General features: G+C 39.9%; 1 protein-coding gene across 10 annotated transcripts in view; it reads right to left on the minus strand.

Moving 5' to 3' along the window:
* The window catches only part of VIT (vitrin), a 232,706-nt gene that overhangs the window by 49,748 nt on the left and 158,843 nt on the right, over positions 1 to 24,115 (minus strand). For 9 of the 10 annotated variants that reach the window (XM_073627776.1, XM_073627772.1, XM_073627774.1 and 6 more), the window contains 8 exons: positions 19,643 to 19,696; positions 13,119 to 13,187; positions 12,963 to 13,031; positions 12,388 to 12,456; positions 12,238 to 12,306; positions 10,523 to 10,588; positions 9,509 to 9,577; positions 1,054 to 1,116 (listed from right to left, as the gene is read on the minus strand). In XM_073627776.1, the coding sequence (XP_073483877.1) occupies positions 1,054 to 1,116; positions 9,509 to 9,577; positions 10,523 to 10,588; positions 12,238 to 12,306; positions 12,388 to 12,456; positions 12,963 to 13,031; positions 13,119 to 13,187; positions 19,643 to 19,696 (528 nt within the window). The remainder of the gene's footprint in view (positions 1 to 1,053; positions 1,117 to 9,508; positions 9,578 to 10,522; positions 10,589 to 12,237; positions 12,307 to 12,387; positions 12,457 to 12,962; positions 13,032 to 13,118; positions 13,188 to 19,642; positions 19,697 to 24,115) is intronic. The other variant, XM_073627773.1, reaches the window with a different exon arrangement.

Genomic DNA, 24,115 nt, shown 5'->3' on the forward strand with positions numbered 1-24,115 from the left:
ATCTGGAAACAGCCTACTATCCCCTCCATAAAATTATAGTTTCAGAAAATGTTTTGGATTCGCCCATGTATGAACTAACTCACGACTCCAAAAATACCCAAGATATTTATTACATGATATGGGCCTCCTAGACATCTTTAAAAACGAAACCCTCTTACCTGAAGGCTATGTTAACCCATTAATGATTCATATTACTGAATTGTCATTTAATAAGCATATAGTTTCCACCAAAATTAGATATGTTTCTAAACCAGACCGGGTCTCCATCTTTACCCCTTTTCTTTTTCCTACCTTTGTTTCTTTTTCCCTCCTGTATACACTCTATCCATTCCCAAAATCCCTAACCAGTATTAGATGGTACATCTGATATATCATAATGTCTTTTCAACGATATTGGGTATGTTTATAAGTGTGAACAGTGGTAATCACTAAATCTATGTAGTGCTGAATTACTTACTGTACCTAATCTACTTCTGTTTGTATGTGGTTGTATCATCTTTCTCATTAACTTGAAAATTGAATAACAAATAAATACTAAGGCTCCATTCACAACGCATGGTTCTGTTTTGCAGGCAGAAACGTAGCAAATTTTCGCGCTTATCTGAAACACCGCAAATCCCCTTGCGATCCCCGTTACTTTGAATGGCACCCAAATCGCGTTGATTTTGCCACGATTGTGGCCTGAGGAATTGCAATAAATCCGCGCAATCAGAATCGTGGGATGCCTGATGCCCAAAAGAAGTTCTTGAACTTCGGGTGACAATCGTAGCAAAAGCGCGCCATGATTTGGGTGCCAAAGTAACAACTGTGGAATAATCACGCCGTGGTTTGGGTGCCATTCAAAGTAACTATTGAGGAAAAATGGTGCTGTGATTTTGGTGCCATTCAAAGTAATGGGGATCACGATTTGCGGCATTTCCGAATCGTGCTTATTCCGCCCACAAAATGGAAAGCCATGGTGTGAATGGAGCCAAACACTTATTGATATACATATAATAAGGTCGTTTTTAATATTTTGATTTAACACCATCATACAAAATTGGAACTACTTACTGCTTTGTGAGAAGCCGGAGACCCACCTGTCAAACTCTGACATGCTAGACCTTGGATTGGAAACTAAAAAAATAAATAAAACAAATCAAACTTTTGTGATGATGATCTCATAACAAAATTATGTGATAATATGATTATATGTAATAACACACCTAATAACTGACAGACTTCAAGAAACGTGGAATGACACTATATTTATGCTGCCTTTTTTTTTATTTCTAATGTAAACATGGAGCAGTCACTCTGGAGGAGCAGAGTGATCTGAGCTACAGAAAAAGGACTTTAATAACAATATTTCTGTCGTTAACTTTTTAGATAAATTGCTGAATGGTTTCTGCAGCTTCAGACATCAGCAAGGGCTTGCTTTAAAACCTTTAGTGCTTGTAAAGAATATGTAAATACTTGCATGCCCAAAGTCGTGCCATAGATTTACCTTTAAAGGATAGGTGTGCTTTCAGGGTCACATAAAAATATATAGAAGATGACTTTACTAGCGCAATCAGAACAATGCAAGATTTTTTTGACAGAGGCTATTACGATTTCTGTAGGCAATGGCTATACAATTCAGGTAACTATGCATTGAGGATAGGAGAATGTCTGTTGGGTAGGTAAAAAAAGTTTTTTTATGAAATACAATAGTATACGCACCCCTAAATTATTACTAAAGGTACATTTATTTTATTTAGAATGAAAGAAGTGGCGAGGAATTAGAACCACTGTCAGATTTTTATTGCTGCCTGTATCCCTGTTAGGCACTCTTTCTAATAGTCCTGGTCACCAGTGTCACCAAATATAAAAGAACTACAGTTCTTTAAACTACAGTTCTTTAAACTGACAAATATAGAATTAGTGGCAAAATATTTTGCTGAAGCTTTTACATTTTAGTATGGAAAGAGATGCTGAAGTACCTAAAGTTGTTTTGATAGATTTAAAGTTTTTTCCACCCAGCTACAAATGTATCATGCTTTCACCTAAGCATTCTGTTAAAATTGTACCACTCTTGCTATGATAGCCTATTTAATGATACTGTAGTTGTCAAAAACACTCTCTTATTGACTGTGATTAGCTGCCTTGATCTTTTTTTTTGCTTGTTGATGGTCTCAGTAAGAATCAGCATAATTAAAAAAACAGATAGACTATAGAGTTTGTAGACATAGCTTTTAGTAATCTTTTTAAAAATTATAGATTTAGCTTTAAATACTGTTTTGTCAAGTAAAATCCCAGAAAGCTTGGATTGGATTACCCATTTGAAGATGTTACTACAACTGACCTGCCAGCACTTCTCTTTTGGCATGACCACACAAACTGCGGTTTACCTGTGCAGACCATATTTCACGAAAGTGTACAGACATCATAGTGTACAACATCTCAAAAACATAAACACCTCTAGCTAATGATTGCCATAAGTAAATTCAGTCAGAAGAATGATAGCTTTGGAAGAAATAGGGCAACAGGATCAAGTGGCTGCATTTCAGACCTATGCAAATCATGTTTTATCTGGCTTTTGCGGATGGCACCCTCACACCAGCCATCAATGGTGGCAGTGTGCTACTGCCTGAGTCAACAAGTTTCATGTATAAATTGCAGAACAGACACCCCATATCAGAAAAAATGGAATACAGATAGTGATCTAGATAACCTTTAAAAAAGAAAACACATCCCTTCAGTTGTTTACAACTGCACTAGCTAGAGGCACACAACTTCATGGGATACTAATTAATTATAGTGCTTGTGGCTAACACCACTTGAGATTATTTCCTATAGCTAAAAGGCCACTATTCTTAGAAAAAAAATAAATGCATAAATAGTATGGTCACAAAACACAGAGCTACTTTGCCATTGCTTAATGGGTCTATAAAAAAAAAAAAAAAAATATATATTTACTGGTTTATTTCTGCTACAGATTTAAAAATATAATAGCCAACAATGTACATCAAGGTCTTATTTTTGTTACCTTGGTACACTATCTCATTTGCTTAAAATAAAAAAGAAAACCTTGATGTTATACTTTGTATAGTTTTAAGACTTTACCTCATTCCCTATCATCAAGTAAATTGGCTTGACATTTAATTTTTTTTAAATACTTTTTCAATACTTTATTGAAACATTTGAAAACGTTATACATGTACATAATACAAATTTGTATTGTAACAACACATAGTTATACAGTTATAGGACCATCATAGACACCTACAAGAATCATCACTGAGAGACCATATGGGTCACTCATGAATTATCCAGATGTTCACCCTGATACATACTATAGACCAAATCTATAATGTAGCTAGTACTAGTCAGGTATCAATCACCCATGGAGAGGAAAAAAGGTAGGTATGGGGAGGTGTTGGGGGGTAGGGAGGGAAGGGCTGGAGGGGAGGTCCCCAAGAACTCGAAAGAGGGTGTGGACCAGGGAAGGAGAACAGTACATTCCAACCTCCAAAGTGGGGCGATATAACACCCATTTCAGAGAGTAAGATTCCTAGCTGCAACCCATGCTGACCAAATCTTCTCATACTTTTGAAGGCAGTTACTACCATTATACGAAAGCCAGTAAAGAGGTAGGGCTGGACATTTAATTTTGTTAGGTTAGATCTCTTACTTTGACACAAAAGAAAACACTTGAAGGATAAATCAAAAAAATAAAATGTATAATTACTCAAGCTATTATACTGTTTATACTTAAAAAGATATATAAATATATAGTACATTTTAATCAAACATCAATATCGCCAAATAAATTATAAAATACATAGGAGCACATGGTACATTGAGAAAATGGCTCTGTCAACATGCATGTCACCTATGCAGATAGAACAATATTTTTTTCCCTTCTCTCCTTAGTTTTTTTTAAATTTAATTGGTTAATAATATTGTACAGGGAACATATTGTTAGTGTTTCTCTAAAACATTAAAAACGTCACAGAAAAGAATGTGTATTTTTTATCTACATTAATATTAACTATTTAAAACTTCAGTTTTTGAATAGCCTTTGTAAATAATATACACAGAGTTGATTATTTTTTTATGTGAAGGGTGCTTCTAATACCTACCTCAAATTCCTTGACTAAGCTTATCAATTATTGGTTCTTTAACTACTGAATTAAACAAAGAATTATACTATTGACTATAATTTGCTGCACTGAATAAGTCCATAAGCCTATTATAGTGCAAATTGCATAAAACATGGCTGTGAATGCTGTAAGGGAACTTCAGATGTTACCCTCATGATGTACTAGTACAGGAAATACACACAGTGCCTTGAAAAAGTATTCACACTGCTTGAAATTTTCTACATTTTGTCATGTTACAACAAAAAACGTAAATGTATTTTATTGGGATTTTATGTGATAGACCAACACAAAGTGGCACATAATTGTGAAGTGGAAGGAAAATGATAAATGTTTTTCAACATTTTTTACAAATAAAAATGTGAAACCTGGCGTGCATTTGTATTCAGCCCCCCTGAGTCAATACTTTGTAGAACCACCTTTTGCTGCAATTACAGCTGCAAGTCGTTTTGGGGATGTCTCTACCAGCTTTGCACATCTAGAGAGTGACATTTTTGCAAAATAGCTCAAGCTTTGTCAGACTGGATGGAGAGCATCTGTGAACAGCAATTTTCAAGTCTTGCCACAGAATCTCAGTTGGATTTAGGATTGGACTTTGACTGGGCCATTCAAACACATGAATATGCTTTGATCTAAACTATTCCATTGTAGCTCTGTCTGTACGTTTAGGGTTCTTGTCTTGCTGGAAGGTGAACCTCCACCCCAGTCTCAAGTCTTTTGCAGACTCTAATGGGTTTTCTTCTAAGATTGCCCTGTATTTAGCTCCATCCATTTTCCCATCAACTTTGACCAGCTTCCCTGTCCCTGCTGAAGAAAAGCATCCCCACAACGTTATGCTGTCACCACCATGTTTCACAGTGGAGATGGTGTGTTCAGGGTGATGTGCAGTGTTAGTTTTCCGCCACACAGAGCGTTTTACTCTTAGGCCAAAAAGTTCAATTTTGGTCTCATCTGACCAGAGCATCTTCTTCCACATGTTTGCTGTGTCCCCCATATGGCTTCTCGCAAACTGAAAACGGAACTTGTTATGGCTTTCTTTCAACAATGGTTTTCTATTTGCCACTCTTCCATAAAGGCCAGATTTGTGGAGTGTATGTCTTGTGGACAGATTCTCCCACCTGAGCTGTGGTTCTCTGCAGCTCTTCCAGAGTTACCATGGGCCTTCTGGCTGCTTCTCTGATTAATGCTCTCCTAGCCCGGCCTGTCAGTTTAGGTGGACGGCCATGTCTTGGTAGGTTTGCAGTTGTGCCATACTCTTTCTATTTTTGGATGATGGATTAAACAGTGCTCCATGAGATGTTCAAAGCGTGGGAGATTTTTTCATAACCTAACCCTGCTTCAAACTTCTCCACAACTTCTCCCTGACCTGTTTGGTGTGTTCCTTGGCCTGCATGATGCTGTTTGTTCATTAAGGTTTTCTAACAAACCTCTGAGCGTTTCACAGAACAGCTGTATTTATACTGAGATTAAATTATACACAGGTGTACCCTATTTACTAATTAGGTGACTTCTGAAGGCAATTGGTTCTACTAGATTTTAGTTAGGGGTATCAGAATAAAGGGGGCTGAATACAAATGCACGCCACACTTTTCAGATATTTATTTGTAAAGAAATTTAAAAACCATTTATCATTTTCCTTCCACATCACAATTATGTGCCACTTTGTGTTGGCCTATCACATAAAATCTCAATAAAATACATTTACGTTTTTGGTTGTAACAGTTTTAAAACTGCCTTCTCAGTCACGTTGTACTTTTTTATTTTAACATAGTAACAGTTTATGAAGCCTAAGCAGTTTCACATTTTGCCATATTGGTAGAAACCATCTCTGAGCTCAGGTGACTCTCAATCAATGGGTATGACACTGGGTATATATGGTAGAAAAGTAAAACCTTGATGAGTACCTTGATGATCTACCCCAATGTGTCTAAGAGTTACTATTGGCTAAGCATCTTCAGAATTTATGGTATGTTATATAGCCTTAGCTACATGTACAGTATTAGTTGTTTTTAAAAGCTTTAGTACAATCCCTGGAGACTATCTTCATTTAACTGGACAATATCCTTTGTGGCTTTTTCAGACATTAACCCAAGAGCCTCCTAATTCTAAAAAAACATTGGATGTCTAGTCACCTAACTGCAGTCGATTATTCTCTTGTATTATATTGCAATACTAAAGTCACTGCTACAATTGGTGTTTATGTCTGCCACACTGATTACTGTACCATTTGGCAACACTCTGTTTTCTTAAAATACAGTTTTTCATTTGAAAAATATAATGACATGCTAGAATAAGAGTGGCACTGGCAGCCACCATGTTTTGCCTGACTTTGTCAGACTTCTGTACGTGGGGGTCACAGGCTCACAGACATGTAGCAAATAATAGCCAGGTAAAAGTCCTTATGTTCATTATTATGTGCATTAATTGAAGTATTAAAGCTCCTGTATCCGCATAACAACCAGATAGCTAGCATTTTTCTGAAAAAAACTTCTGAAAAAACTAGATACTTCACCTTTAAAAGTTTTCCTTTAATGTAGTAAACGCAAATCTTAAAATCTTATTTTACATTTTTAGGGGTTTTTATATTAATTTTTTTAACAACTGCTTTATACTGTATTCTTCAAAATTCTACTTTAGAACTAGTGGAAAAAAGATGGATCATTTTGTTCCTTTATAGTGGTATTAAAGGTTCCCCGTTGACTCTCCTGGCTCCTCCCCCTTGACCAATGCCCCCAATAGCAAGCTGCTTGCTATGGAGGTACTGGTGCATGCTCGCTCCTGAGTCCTGCTCTATGCATCTATAAAACTTGTTGAGCCGAGTCTCGGACCTGTCCCCTGCTCTTCCTTCATTGACCCATTGGCTCATTGGCTGTGATTGACAGCAGTGGGAGCCAATGGCAAGGCAAAGGGAGTCCTCGGACAGCGGAGGCTTTCCTGGACATCACTGGATCAAGAGGGAGCCCAGGTGAGTATTAGGGGGGCTGTGGGGTGAGTAGCACACAGAAGGTTTTTTACCTTCATGCAAAGAATACTTGAAGGTAAAAAATCTTAAGGCTTTAGGCCCCTTTCACACTGAGGCGCTTCTAAACTGCCAGTAAAACACTGAGTGATTTTGAAGAGCTTTTCAGGCGCTTTTGAAGAGCTTTTCAGACGCTTTTGAGGAGTTTTCCATTCATTTCAATGGAGAGGGGAGTTTTTTCAGCGCTCTGCCCCAGTATGAAAGCATTCATTATTTTAATGGAAATAGGTTTTCGTGAGCTTTTCAGGTGCTTTCTTTAGCGTGAAAGCGCCTGAAAAGCGCCTGAAAGGGGTCTAATCTACATTGGAAAACATTACTTATAAGGTCACATTAAAAAAGATGTAGTAAAATGTTGACAATTATAGATTTAAACTATACTTCTTTTTTATATTTACAGCCTACCAAATTCTTTATTAGTAAAATCTTCATTAATAAGGCTTCATTTACACAGGCCTTTTGCATTTATTTTATTTAAAGACAGAAGAAATCGATCTGGGAAATATATGTTATTAGGCATTAAAATGCCGCTGGGCACAGATTATTTTTTTTATTTTGTATTTAATTAAAATGAATTCACTTGAATGCAAGTAAGCCTACAGTGTTAATTATACCATTTAAAATCAGTACATGCATTAATAGCATTTATAAATATCCTATAAATGCACATAATTGCTGGTATGCCATTGCCCATGTGAATGCGGTGTAAGAGAACATCATAATCTTAAACATTATTGCTGAAAACATATAAAAGACAAACATGTGTTAAACCAATAAATAATATATTCATAAAATAACTGTGCATTGCTTGCAAAAGCAAATAAAATTCTTCTTAACTTATAATGCTTGCTTATGTGTGCTCGCATTTCTAAAATGTGTGGGTATACCTAATGGGTTAGCTTTTATGTACATCTGTGAGTCCTAAATGTGTCTAGTCTACAGTATGTTTAAAGCAGAGGATGCCTTAAAGCGGAAGTTCCACTTTTGGGTGGAACTCCGCTTTAAGTTTTATGTATATTTGTACATTGGATGTAGCGTATTTATCGGCATATAACACGCGCACAGGCGTTATACGCCTCATTTTAGGAGGGAAGTTTCAGGAAAAAAACTTACATTTTAAACAAAGAACTTTGAAGCAAAATAAGGGTCAGTGCCCATCAATGCAGCCTAACTATTGCCCATCTGCAGCCTCACCATTGCCCATCTGCAGGTTGATAAATGCCATCTGTAGCCTCACAATTGCCCATCAATGCAGCTTGATCAATGCCCATCTACAGCCTCACAATTGCCCATCAATGCAGCCTGATCAATGCCTGTCTACAGCCTCACAATTGCCCATCAATGCAGGTTGATCAATGCCCATCTGCAGCCTGATCAATGCCCATATGCCTCACCATTGCCATGAATGCAGCCTGATCAATGCCCGTGTGCAGCCTCACCTCAGATTACTGCTGCCTCGGAGGGGACAAGGAGGGGGGCGTGATGAGCGCCGTCAGATTACATACAGCAAGAATCTCCTGTTTACTCGGCGGCCTCTTTAATACAAAGTCCTGCCTCCTGGACCGGCTTCTATGATAGACAGAACACTGGTCCAATGCCGGCCCAGGAGATGGGACTTCCTATTACAGAGGCCTCTGAGTAAACGGGAGATTCTCGCTGTATGTAATCTGATGGCGCTCATCCCGCCCCCCTCCCTGTTCCCTCCTAGGCAGCCCAATTTGCAGTATGGGCGTATAACACGCATGCACTATTTCCATCCGATTTTCAGCGTTGAAAAGGTGCATGTTATACTCCAAAAAATACAGTATATGTTTTTGTATGTGTAATAGTTTCATTACTGTTTTTACATGTTACATGTTTTCACATGTGGCACTTCAAAAAACAGCCTGTAAGGAGCATGTGCGCTCCTGCTCAGTCATAGCGGCTGGTTCCAGCATCCTGGTTTTGGCTGTGGCATTCTCCTTGTCTGTCTGTCCACCTGCAAGGTGATTGATAGTGGCCAGACTGGGTGGAGACCAAACCTGTTGTAAACTAGCTAAGCCTGCAGTCTCATGCTTGTTATAGAGTGTGTAATACCTGGTCAAGGTGCCTGTTTATCTGCCCTGCTCTGCTAGTTTAGATTTCCCTGTGTATGAACTCACACATAAGAGAGAGAGCTGTGCACGATGTCATTAGCCTAGGCTAATGACCAGACAAGAAAAAGGAAGTGGGCTGTATTTACTGGCAGAAAAAAGGTATTTACTGGCAGAAAAAAAATGTTTTACAATCCAAAGTTTGCATTTACCATAGTGTATATTATTGAAGATGTTAGTACTACTTATGGTAAAAATGCTAGTAACAGCACAATTATAGGAACATATATAGTCTTTACCTTGAGTATCACGGGTTTCTACGGGCCAGAATGGAGCGGCAGGAGGAGCTACATTGCTGCTTTCTGGAACTAAAGATATGAGCTGAAATCAATATTTAGACTTGCTAGTTATATAGCTACCAGCAGAGATGAGCAAATTGATTGCTGTGGTGGCTTGGGTTGATCGTGACTAATGGATATTGACAAACATTTTATTAGAATTTAAAAATGTTCCAGCCCCATTTATAGTAAATTCCAAGCTCATTATGCTGTGCATACAAGTTTGTATCCACATGGGTATAAGAACCCAAGTATGCCAGCCTCCACCATGCTGGCATCAGCCTGCATGTCCTTCACAAGAAGAATTTGGTGGTTACAGATTTATATAAGGATTTTGCTGTTTATTTCTTTGCAAAAAATGTTTATATATCAGTAAGGCCTTGTTCACATTGGTGGCCAGGGGGCTGTAAAAGCAGGTGGTTGAACTTCGGTTATACTGCCCCCAATCACCAACTTGAACAAGGAGATGCAACTACTTAGGGCTGTATACAAGAAAAGCATTGCAACTGCAGAAATAATGAATGCCATGCCACATTCGGCTGGCAGTACCGATGTTCAACATTACGTAGTTAAGTGAATTGGGCCAGTCCAATTACCTCCATAAATTGATTGAAACTTTTGCTTAATGACAATACGTTGAAAGGGGGCCCCCTGTTTTTTGGGCAGTGAAGTGTCAACCCATCCATGGAGAGCATATAGATTGATTTCTGCATGGTAGAGGATCTGCACATGTGACTTTCTAGTCATGGGATTATCAGCCCTTATACCTGGTGAGCTGAGAGGCTTATCATTAATTAGTATAAAAAGTGTGAAAAAAAGGGGAAAAAAGCCATAAAAAAAACACTAGAGGAATGGTGGGTATGAACCTGGTGAACTTTTGTGTGGACACATTAAATAAAATACCAGAAAAGTGCAGTTCTAATGGTATGCTCATCTTAATAATAAGAAAAATATTTCAACAGTTATCATTCATACCTGCTGGTCTGCGCTGTACTGGGGGAACATTTAATCGGTAATTTGGATTTTCTCGCCTCTGTGAAACTGAAACATAGACATGACAACATATATTAAGGGCTAGTCCATTCAAACAAATTAATGTTTCAGGTGTTATTTAGCTAGATTTAGAAGAAATATCATGAAAGCGATATCTTTTTTAAAAAAGTCTACAAAATTTTAATTATTTTTGTGTGTTCCAACTCAGCTAAAATATTCAGTTCACATTCTAATGCACTTTCACCCTATGTTGTTCCCCACTCTTTGACTTTTGAGACTAAGCATTGGTATAGAAAGTAAATATATACTTTAAACGCAAAAATTTACTTTGCTAAGTAAAAAGTCTTCACTTCTTCAGTAAACCAAGCTTGCTGTTAATATACTATATGTATATATATATGTGTAAATTAAAGTTGTACTAAAGTCTTGTTTTTTTATTGTTTAAAAACATCAATGGAGGCACCCGAGCCGAGCGTGTGTCCATTCAGACACGGAGCTGTGGCTTGGTCCAGCCCCCTCTCGTTCCTCAATGGCTCAAGGACTTTGATTGAAAGCAGCGGGAGCCAATTGCACCCGCTGTGTGCCTCAGCCAATAAAGAGGTAGGGTCCTGGACAGCCAAGTCTCTTGTGCAACATCACTGGATCTAGATGGGGCTCAGGTAAGTATTAGGGGAGCTGAGGGGGGTTGCTGCACACAGAAGGTTTTTTATCCTAATGCATAGAATGAAATTAAGATAAAAAAACGTTCTGCCATCAGAACCACTTTAAATGGTATTATAATAAATTCAGTTCCCACCCAGAGGTGTGGCCTGTCAAGGATAAAGCTGGGGCTTAGATACTGTAGGGATTTAGGGGGTTCCATTTACCTCGGAGCATCTGTAGCACAGCAGTTGTTAGTCGATAGTGCTAACGCCATGCTTGGGATGCAACCTGCTAGCTTTCACTAGGGAAGCACCTCGACACAGTTCAGAAAATTACATCACTTTCTATTTTTTATTCACCCAAAGTGCACTTACAGGCAACATCTAAGGGCACAGTGAGTGTGGCCAACCTCCTAAACAGTTTTGAAGGCAGAGTGGATGGTGGACACTACACATGGGAGAAGAAGAAATAGAAGGTGGAAGGAAGATGTGATGAGGTGGAGAGGTGGGGTGGTGACACCACAATCTCCATATCGCCCAATCAGAGAATGCCTTGTATTCATTGAAAAAAAAAACCACAAGGTTTCCTCTGAATGGTGGCGGTGCTGAGCAAGCAATCCCCGGTGGTTACTATAGATAATTGCAGCGGCTTGGCACTGGTCCTACAGGACTGCTGCTATCACTTTAGTAGCCAGGACTACTACAGTAATTTGCAGCTTCAGCTTTAACTAGACCTTAACTACTAAAGATAGCAACATACATAACATGATTGCAACCCAGTCTGGTTGATTACAGTTAGGTAGGGAAACTATGTCTATGGGCACCTTCTGACCTCTTCTTAAATCCCTGTTGATGTGTTGAATCATTATCTTGCACTGAGACACCAGTCATATGAAATTACTACCAGCATTCCCCACTCTGTCTCAACCACCACGGTGTCTCATATCTCATATCTCTTGCTGCAATCTCAGTATTTCTATCTGATGTAAATGTCACAGGCTGAGAATACCTGTTTCATTTAGCCAATAAGTATGTTAAAATAAAATCAGCCTTTACCATCAGCATCATATGTTTCTGCAGACCAGTTAGGCACAGCAGGGGGAGCATTATAACCAGTATCAGGACCTATAGAAAATACATACCATGGTCAGCTAATCATATACTTTATAACAGAATAACTCACAACTTTACTTTTTATTACCATACCTGTTGGCCTACGCTGAACAGTTGGGACTTGTACTCGACTTGGAGTTTGCCAGTCTCGTCGCTGTGAACCTAAAACAGATCATTCACAAGAATACAAATAAGCCATTATGGTGTCATAATACTAGTAGCTTGTGACAGTTGATGTATTAAGAGAAGTAATGAGAGGAAAATAGACTGTAGTTCACTGTTCCAGCATGCAAAAAAAAAGCAATGAGCTAATTTCTGAAAACTACAGTAAATTGCTAATTACAACCAACCAGAATTTAGCCTTCAGACATGTGTTGCAAACATGAAAAAAGTCTGCTTGGTTGCTATGCCTTAAGAGGGCAGCTGCAGAGAAAAATAGATGGGCTGATAATAAGGCTAAATCTCACAATGGAAAAATATGCATCAATAAGCATCAATAGCTGTCAATAGTTGCTGATTTGAAACATTATTTTTTTCACAAACATGTCCTAATTGCCTGTCTTTAGTTAGACATAGTAATTATTATCATAAACATTAGAGTAGAAACAGTAATTATTAATATTATAAATATTAATATTTATTATCAATAATAGTTATAAATCAGTTACCTTGAGTATCACGTGTGTCTGAGGACCAGCTGTGTCCAGTATTTGGAGCTACATTGCTTCTTTCTTGAGCTAAGGTTGCAAAAGTGTTATCATTTAGCACATGCAAATATAATGATTACATTTTCATATTGTTTGTAGCTGCTAAAGTTATCATACCTACTGGTCTGCGTTGCACAACTGGAACATTTCCTCGGCTAGGACTTTGCCAGTCACGTCTTTGCACACCTTGGTAATATAGATGATAGCAAATATATAAATATATAAACAGTTACATTTCTTATTTTATTATAGCTGTTATTTTAGAACTGTAAAAACATTGAATCACATTTAATATTTTTTTTTTAGAGTGAAGGGTTTTCAAGTTGAAATAGCAAGATTGAAAAATGATGATTGAAAATTACAGTGGGGAAAATAATTATTCGACCCCCTGCCGATTTTGTAAGTTTGCCCACTTACAAAGAAATGAAGGGTCTATCATTTTCATAGGTGTATTTTAAAATGATAGAGACAGAATATCAACCAAAAATCCAGGAAAAACACATAAAACAAATGCTATAAATGAAGTTGCAGTTCAGTGAGTAAAATAAATATTTGATCCCCAAGTACTTGGTGGAGAAACCCTTGTTGACAAGCACAGAGGTAAGACGCTTCTTGTAGCTGGTGACAGGATTTGCACACATCTCAGGATGGATTTTGATCCACTCTTCTTTACATATCTTCTCTAAATCCTTTAAGTGATACTAAAGCTTTGTTTAAAAAAAAAAATAACAAACATGTCATACTTACATAGGATGCCATAAGGTGAAAAAACATGAGCCTTTACAATCGCTTTAAGGTTTCTTGGCTGTCTCTTGGCTACTTGAAGTTTCAGCTCCCTCCATACATTTTCTATAGGATTAAGGTCTGGAGACTGGCTAGACCACTCCATAACCCTAATGTGATTCTTCTTGAGCCACTCCTTTTTTGCCATGGTGGCGGTATGTTTTGGGTCAGCCAAAACACTGAAGATGGGTCATGGATGGGTCTTTCAGCATGACAATGACCCAAAACATACCACCAAGGCAACAAAGGAGTGGCTCAAGAAGAAGCACATTAAGGTCATGGAGTGGCCTAGTCAGTCTCCAGACCTTAATCCTATACAAAAATGTATGGAGGGAGCTGAAACTTCGAGTTGCCAAGCAACAGCCAAGAAATCTTAATTAGAGAAGATCTGTAAAGAAGAGTGGACCAAAATCCCTCCTGAGATGTGTGCAAACCTGGTCAATAACTACAAGAAATGTGTTTCCTCTGTTCTTGCCAACAAGGTTTTCTTCACCAAGTACCAAGTCATGGTTTGCTTGGTGATCAAATACTTGTTTTACTCACTGAACTGCAACTCAATTGATAACATTGTTGTCCTCTCATTGAGTTACAGTGCTCTGAGCTGCCTTTAGTGTTTCTCAAACTGGGGGGAGGACATATGTGTGAATGATGAGTAGTTGTGTGGCTGAACAGGCAAGGATCATTATGGGAAAACATTCACCTTCCCATAGTATTCCTGTGAAGAAGAAACACAGTCATTTTGGGTGACCTCATGTTCTATTTGATATGATAAAAGGCATTAAGGACCTCGGCTGTGAACACATACACAACACATACATATAACTGATTTTATTCTCTTTCGAGAAGAGGCAATTAGGAGGGAATATGGTCACCTTGTATAAATACATATGTGGTTCATATACTGGACTTCACTTTAAGATCATTGCAAAAGGGCAAGGGGGTACTCTTTACAACTGGAGGAAAATCTAACCTCTACATATGGAAAGGCTTCTTACAGTAAGAGCTGTGAAAATGTAGAATAGACTTCCTCAATAACTTGTTTTGACTGGTTCAGTAAATTGTTTAAAAAAAAGCTGGATGCATTCATAAAGGCACAAAATATGACTGGAAATGAACATTTATAGGTAAAACCACCAAAAGACGGTTGGTCTGGGGAATATCAGATTTTAAAGGATCAGGAAGGAATTTTTTTTTCCCTCTGGAGAAAATTGGATCATGCTTTATGGGGTTACTTCTTCTGTGGGCACAGGATTCTGGATATGAATATATTCTATTCAATCCTATTCTATTCTACTCGTTATTTATTTTTCCTATTGGTTGAATTAGATACACTTGTGTCTTTTTTCAACCTAACAAACTATGTAACGTGTAACTATTTGAACAAGCTGCTCTCTCTAGCATCTAGGCATACAATGTAGGTAAGATATTGGTTGCACTGATATGCTTATAATACCACTAAAATCGTATATTAATATGATATAAACTATATATATATATATATATATATATAGATATACAGTATCCCACAAAAGTGAGTACACCCCTCACATTTTTGTAAATATTTTATTATATCTTTTCATGTGACAACACTGAAGAAATGTTACTTGGCTACAATGTAGAGTAGTGAGTGTACAGCTTGTAAAAACAGTGTAAATTTGCTGTCCTCTCAAAATAACTCAACACACAGCCATTAATGTCTAAACCGCTGGCAACAAAAGTGAGTACACCCCTAAGTGAAAATGTACAAATTGGGCCCAAATTGTCAATATTTTGCGTGGCCACCATTATTTTCCAGCACTGCCTTAACCCTCTTGGGCATGGGGTTCACCAGTGCTTCACAGGTTGCCACTGGAGTACTGTTCCACTCCTTCATGATGACATCACGGAGCTGGTGGATGTTAGAGACCTTGCACTCCTCCACCTTCCGTTTGAAGATTCCCCACAAATGCTCAATAGGGTTTAGGTTTGGAGACATGCTTGGCCAGTCCATCACTTTGCTTGGCCAGTCCATCACCATTACCCTCAGCTTCTTTAGCAAGGCAGTGGTCATCTTGGAGGTGTATTTGGGGTTGTTATCATGTTGGAATACTGCCCTGTGGCCCAGTCTCCGAAGAAGGGGAATCATGTTCAGCTTCAATATGTCACAGTACATGTTGGCATTCATCGTTCCCTTAATGAACTGTAGCTCCCCAGTGTCGGCAGCACTCATGCAGCCCCAAACCATGACATTCCCACCACCATGCTTGACTTTTAGACAAGACACACTTGTCTTTGTACTCCTCACCTGGTTGCCGCCACACATGCTTGACACCATCTGAACCAAATAAGTTTATCTTGGTCTCATCAGACCACAGGACATGGTTCCAGTAATCAATGTCCTTAGTCTGCTTGTCTTCAGCAAACTGTTTGAGGGCTTTCTTGTGCATCATCTTTAGAAGAGGCTTCCTTCTGGGACGACAGCCATGCAGACCAATTTGATGCAGTGTGCAGCGTATGGTCTGAGCACTGAAGGCTGACCCCCCCCACCCCTTCAACTTCTGGAGCAATGCTGGCAGCACTCATACGTCTATTTCCCAAAGACAACCTCTGGATATGACGCTGGTCTTGGCCACCGTGCTGCAGCTCAGTTTTAGGGTCTTGGCAATCTTCTTATATCCTAAGCCATCTTTATGTAAAGCAACAATTCTTTTTTTCAGATCCTCAGAGAGTTCTTTGCCATGAGGGGCCATGTTGAATGTAAAGTGACAAGTATGAGAGAGTGAGAGTGATAACACCAAATTTAACACACCTGCTCCCCATTCACACCTGTGACCTTGTAACACTAATGAGTCACATGACACTGGGGAGGGAAAATGGCTAACTGGGCCCAATTTGGACATTTTGACTTAGCGGTGTCCTCACTTTTGTTTCCCATGGTGGTGGGAGTGTCATGGTTTGGGGCTGCATGAGGTGCCATGTTGAACGTAAACTGACCAGTATGAGAGAGTGAGAGCGATAACACCAAATTTAACACACCTGCTCCCCATTCACACCTGAGACCTTGTAACACTAACGAATCACATGACACTGGGGAGCGAAAATGGCTAATTGGGCCCAATTTGGACATTTTGACTTAGGGGTGTACTCACTTTTGTTGCCAGCAGTTTAGACATTAATGGCTGTGTGTTGAGTTATTTTTAGGGGACAACAAATTTATATTGTTATACAAGCTGTACACTCATTACTTTTCTTACCTGCATCCTGCCTTTGCCCAATTATGGCTCTCGCAGCAGAGCGTGCTGTGATTGGCCAAAGCATGCAGGTTAGGTGCATGCTTTGGCCAATCATCAGATGTCAATGCACTGTGATCTCGCAGTGCATTATGGGGCGTTCCGCAGCGCTTGAATTTTCCGCGAATGCCCCATATGTTTGATTCGTTTGCGAACAAACGAACACCCGATGTTCAAATCGAACTTACGTTCGACTCAAACCGTGTGCTCATCCCTACTTAAATCCTCTTTCTTCCCCATTCTGATGCTCAATTTGAACTTCAGTAATTCACCTTCACCATGTCTAGATGCCTAATGCATTGAGTTGCTGCCTTGTGATTGACTGATTAGCAATTTGTGTTACCAAGCAATTAAACAGGTGTACCTAATAAAGTGGCCAGTGAGTGTCTCTCTCTCTCTCTCTCTCTCTCTCTCTCTCTCTCTCTCTCTCTCTATACTGTATGTATCTCTCAAAAGTGAGTACACCCCTCACATTTTTGTAAATATTTTATTATATCTTTTCATGTGACAACACTGAAGAAATGACACTTTGCTACAATGTAAAGTAGTGAGTGTACAGCTTGTGTAACAGTGTAAATTTGCTGTCCCCTCAAAATAACTCAACACACAGCCATTAATGTCTAAACCGCTGGCAACAAAGTGAGTTATACAAGCTGTACACTCATTACTTTCCATTGTAGCAAAGTGTAATTTCTTCAGTGTTGTCACATGAAAAGATATAATAAAATATTTACAATAACTGTGAGGGGTGTACTCACTTTTGTGAGATACTGTGTATATAAATATATATATATATATATATATATATATATATATATATATATATATATATATATTGCAGGTAAGAAAATTATTGAACACCTTACTAAAATAAGTATTGAACACGTCACCATTTTTCTAGGTATATATATTTCTAAAGGTGCTATTGACATGAAATTTTCACCACATGTCGGTAACAACCCATGATAAAAGGGAATTACACAGGAAAAAAGTACTGAACACGCTAAGGCCTCTTGCACACTGCAGCTTAAAAAAGCTCAGCACAGCCTTTTTTTTACTGAGCTAAACTACAGGCCAATAATTGTAATGTGCCTATGTACACAGACGCATAAACAAGTGCCGTGCATTCTTCAGTAAAGAATAAATAAACAAATAGAAAAATCTGCTTTTTTGGTCAGTAATTTACACAAATTTGCACAAATGCACACAAATACACGCAAATGCCCACAAATGCCCACAAATGTGCGCAAATGCTCATTTATATATTGTGCAGAACGAGAACATGAGAATAAGTTTTGTGTGCGAAATTGCACGCGTGCATGCGAAGTTGCGCAAACACATATATGTGAAAAGGCACTTAAATACGCGCAAATACATGCAAAAAAAAAAAATCTGAAAAAGTACGTGCTCAAACAGAAGTATCATGTGTAAGAGGCCTGACTGAAATTTATTTAATACTTTGTACAAAATCCTTTGTTGGTAATGACAGATTCAAGTCGCCTCCTGTCTGGAGAAACTAGTCGCATGCATTGCTTAGGTGTGACTTTGACCCATTCTTCCACACAAACAGTCTTCAATTCTTAAAGGTTCCGTGGGCCTCTTCTATGAACTCTGATCTTTAGTTCTTTCCATAGATTTTCTATTGGATTCAAGTCAGGTGATTGGCTGGGCCATTCTAGCAGCTTTATTTTCTTTCTTTGAAAGAATAGCGTCCAAGCCCCGCCCAGTGTGATGCTGTCACTGCCCACCTGACACGTAGCGCCCAATTGGCTTTCTCAAAGGATACTATGCGTCCTAGCTCTGTTAGCTGGTAGCTGCTTTCAATTATAATATATTATATATTTTTATTATTTCTGTGATAAGTTTTGGGTAGAATATAGTAGCGGGGGGATATATATTTACTCATTCAGTAGATGAAGGTCACTCCCCTTCTTTTCATGCGACAGCACTTGTGCTTGGTGATTGGCTCAGTGCATTCACATGGGGGTAGGTATAATGTTCTCAGTCCTGTGTAAGCTCTGACTGAGATCAACTTGGAGCTTACACAGGCCTTCTTCACCTTGCTTCCAGAAAGTATAAAATGTTGTGGAGGCTGGATTTGAAGTAAACCTGCTTCTTTTCCCTGCACAAGCTCCAACTTCTACTTTAAAAATTAATTAATATAACAGTTTAGAGAAGATGGCATTTTAATCCACATAACCACTTGGCATTTTAAAACAGAATGACCCATTTTGCCTCATTTGTCAAGGTCACAGAAGACAGAGCAGGGAATGCTAGAGCCTCAAAATTTGAGGCTCCCATTCTTCTTTGTGGTTCGGAAATTCTATATTTAATGCAAACCATAACTTTCTTTTCAAGTTCTAATGTACTCAGCTTATTAGATAAATATATATTTAATTTGTGTTGCACAAATCTGGCAGCCTTTCTATCACAAAGACCCTCAATAACTTCAGAATAGATTTATTGGAAAGGAAAAAATAAAAACAAGCTGAGTACCATAATAACATTTTACAGTATTTGCTTTCCTGCCTCCAGATGTTATATAATACTACGTAAACATTTTACACTCACATGCTCTGTACTACTTACTTGGATTTGCTTGAATTGCCTTTTCAGCTAAAATCTGCTGAATTCTACTGGCACCTGTCAAGAGTGAAAGGCAAAAATAAGCACGTCTGTTGGTGATTTAAGTTACTACAGAAAACAGACCAATATTTAATCGGATTTTTAATGTGGAATACTGACGGCACAATTAAAATAGCAAAACCAGAGTCAAAAAAAGTTCAGTAGTGCAGACAGAGAGCCTATAAGTTCTGAAATATTGGGACAAGATGATTAGTGTCAGTTTGATGCAGATAACTTTCTAGACAACCTGTAAAGTCAATCAGTGAGCTGCTAATGATATCTAGGTAACAATGCAATTGTGCAAAAATCAGAAAGTCCATTCTGTTCATTAGGGTTTAAAACAAAATTACTTGTAAAAAAAAACACAAGAAGCTGGGCACTACCATGGTGGACATGCAACAATAAAACAAAAACTAAAAATAAATACTGTATAGTAGACAGAGGGCCTTTTCATGTGACTTCAAAGGCAATATAGAAAATAGACCACAAATCCTTTAACCACTTCAATACTGGGCACTTTCCCCCCTTCCTGCCCAGGCCAATTTTCAGCTTTCAGCACTGTCACATGACAATTGCGCGGTCATGCAACGTTGTACTCAAACAATGTTTTTATCATTTTGTTCCCAGATATAGAGCTTTCTTTTGGTAGTAATTGGTCAACACTGGGGTTTTAATTTTTTTTGCCAAACAAATAAAAAAAGACCTAAAATTTTGAAAAAAAAGTTTTTATTTTTCTGTTATAAAATTTTATAAATAAGTAAGTTTTCTCCTTCACTGATGGGCACTGATGAGGCTGCACTGATGGGCATTGATAAGGCGGCACTAATGGGCACAGATGAGATGGCACTAATGAGGTGGCACTGATGAGGTGGCACTGATGGTCACTGATCATGAGGCACTAATATGCAGCACTGATGGGCACCGATAGACGGCACTGATGGGCACTGATAGGTGGCACTGATATGCAGTACTGATGGGTATTAATAGGGGGCACTGATGGGCACTCATAGGTGGCACTGATGGGCACTGATAGGCGACATGGATGGGCAATGAAAGGCCGCACTGATGGCCATTGATAGGCGACACAGATGGGCAATGGAAGGCCGCACTGATGGGCACTTATAGGTGGCGCTGATGGGCACTTATAGTCAGCACTGATGGGAACTGATATGCGGCACTGATAGGTGGCATTGATGGGCACTAATAGGTGGCACTGATGGGCACTGATAGATGGCTCTGATAGGCAGCACTAGTGAGGAAGCACTAGCAGGTATTACTGATGGGCACTAATTGGCACCTCTAATGGCCACTGATTTGCAACCCTAGTGGTCATGGGTGGGCATACCTGGTGGTCCTGGGTGGACATCCTTGGTGGGCATGGGTGGGCATCCTCGGGGGGGTCTGCGCTGATAATCAATCAGCGCAGACCCCCCCTGTCAGGAGAGCAGCCAATCGGCTCTCCTCCACTTGCGTCTGTCAGTGCGAGTGGAGCAAAAGCCAATAGACAGCTCTTCCTGTTTACGCTTTGATCTGCTGTGATTGGACACAGCTGGTCACATGGTAAAGAGCCTATGTCAGAGGCTCTTTACCGTGTGTCACTGTCAGACTGACACACCACACCAACGATCGCTGTCCTGCTTATCCTGCTGGAAATATGACGTCCAGTCAGGATAACTTTGCGGCCGTCATTTTGCTATATGGTGGGTGGAAAGTGGTTAAATAACACACTTGGAGAATGCTTAAAGCTGTATATGGTGTTATGGAACAATCTGATTTTCACAGACAGTCTCTGGCACAGCTTACACTTGCAGCACAACTTTGGCTGTGGAAACAGTGAAATTGTTTTTTTTCTTCTTTTAGCAGCAGCACCCCAATCTGATTAATTTCAGTTTGACAAAAAATCTTTTTTCATCAGAAATTGCAAGTAGTTTGTTAGGGCTGTCTTTTTCGCACTGATGCAAAACTTGCTGATGACCAATTTCTATTAAGCTCTCATAAAGAATTAAGAGACAACAGATGATACAGGAGTGTAAAACTGACCAGCGTCAGGACTTTTTATTGAAGAAGAAATTACTGAAATATGCTAGAGAAAAAGAGTACATGATGTTGTTTTACTACAAGAATTAAGAGACCATAGGGGCAGAGGCGGCTCTATAATTAGGCAAATTCTGCAGTCGCCTTGGGCCTCGCACTCCCAGGGGCCTTGCGGCCGCCTCGTTTGCCTGAGGTGTATGTTGGAGGGAACATCCCCCTGTCAGTGTCCCCACTGAGTGAGCCGGATGGATGAGCGAGGGTCTCTACTAGTATGCAGCCGCAGTGCTGTTATATCATCAGCGCCACGCCTACCTGAAGTCTCCTCCTGTTCCCTCTGCCACTCTCAGCATTCTCCAGCACCCCCTCTCAGTCTCCTCCAGGCAGTGTCGCCTGCAGACAGATTATAGGAGTGGAGGCGGAGCTGATGGCTGCTGCTGAACCCAGGAGGCATGCATGCACATGCAGGAATTCATTCTGCTACAGAAGGACACCGGATGTGTGGAGGGAGGTGATCTGACAGACTCATGTAACTTGTGTGCAGGTACTTGAGATGGGGGAGGGGGTGGTGAGTGCAGTGTTTGCAGCAGGCTGGGAGGCCAGTTCTGGTGCTGTGTTGCTAACTTCAGTTTCTCTATGCATGCCACTGCAAGGTGACCTCTGCAGTGATGGGGAAATAAATTAGGGCTCATTCACCCCATATACCACTTTTCTACCATGTGTACCCCTCTTATGTACATACTACCCCCCACTATACACTCCGCACCCCTCTCATGTACATACTACCCCCCACTATACACTCCGCACCCCTCTTGTGTCATACTACCCCCCACTATACACTCTGCACCCCTCATATGTACAGTGAGGGAAAAAAGTATTTGATCTCCTGCTGATTTTGTACCTTTGCCCGCTGACAAAGAACTGATCAGTCTATAATTTTAATGGTAGGCTTATTTTAACAGTGAGAGACAGAACAACAACAAAAATATCCAGAAAAATGCATATAAAAAAAGTTATAAATTGATTTGCATTCTAATGAGTGAAATAAGTATTTGACTCCCTCACAAAGCATGACTTAGTACTTGGTGGCAAAACCCTTGTTGGCAATCACAGACGTTTCTTGCAGTTGGCCACTCAGGAGGAGTTTTGTCCAGCTCTTCTTTGCTGATCCTCTCCAAGTCATTAAGGTTTCGAGGCTGACGTTTGGTAACTCGAACCTTCAGCTCCCTTCACATATTTTCTATGGGATTAATGCTGCGTACACACGAGCGGACTTTCCGGCAGACTTGGTCCAGGGGACCGGACTCCGTCAGACAATTCGATCGTGTGTGGGCTCCAGCGGACTTTTTTTCCCCAAAAGTCCGACAGACCTAGAAATAAAACATGTTTCAAATCTTTCTGACGGACTCGAGTCCGGTCGAAAAATCCGCTTGTCTGCATGCTAGTTCGACGGACTAAAACTGACGCTAGGGCAGCTATTGGCTACTGGCTATCAACTTCCTTATTTATGTCCGGTCGTACGTCATCACGTACAAATCCGTCGGACTTTGGTGTGATCATGTGTGTCCAAGTCCGTTCGTTTGAAAGTCCGGCGGACCTACGCTGCGAAGTCCGGTGGAAAGCCTGTCGGACCTAGTCCGTCGAAAAGTCCACTCGTGTGTACGCGGCATAAGGTCTGGAGACTGGCCTAGCTCATTTAATGTGCTTTTTCTTGAGCCACTCCTTTTTTGCCTTGGCCGTGTGTTTTGGGTCATTGTCATGCTGGAATACCCATCCACGACCCATTTTCAATGCCCTAGCTGAGGGAAGGAGGTTCTCACCCAAGATTTGACAGTACGTGGCCCTGCCCATCGTCCCTTTGATGCAGTGAAGTTGTCCTGTCCCCTTAGCATAAAAACACCCCCAAAGCATAATGTTTCTACCTCCATGTTTGATGGTGGGAATGGTGTTCTTGGGGTCATAGGCAGCATTCCTCCTCCTCCAAACGCGGCGAGATGAGTTGATGTCAAAGAGCTTGATTTTGGTCTCATCTCACCTAAACACTTTCACCCAGTTCTCCTCTGAATCATTCAGATTTTCATTAGCAAACTTCAGATGGGCCTGTACATGTGCTTTCCTGAGCAGGTCACTGCAGGTTTTCAGTCCTTCACGGCGCAGTGTGTTACCAATTGTTTTCTTGGTGACTATGGTCCCAGCTGCCTTGAGTTCATTGACAAGTTTCTCCCATGTAGTTCTGGGCTGATTCCTCACTGTTCTCATGAGCATTGAAATTCCACAAGGTGAGATCTTGCATGGAGCCCCAGATTGAGGGAGATTGACAGTTATTTGTGTTTCTTCCATTTGTGAATAATCGCACCAACTGTTGTCACCCTCTCACCAAGCTGCTTGGCGATGGTCTTGTAGCCC

The sequence above is a fragment of the Aquarana catesbeiana genome, linkage group LG04 (genome assembly GCF_042186555.1).
Source record: "Aquarana catesbeiana isolate 2022-GZ linkage group LG04, ASM4218655v1, whole genome shotgun sequence".
NCBI lineage: Eukaryota > Metazoa > Chordata > Amphibia > Anura > Ranidae > Aquarana > Aquarana catesbeiana.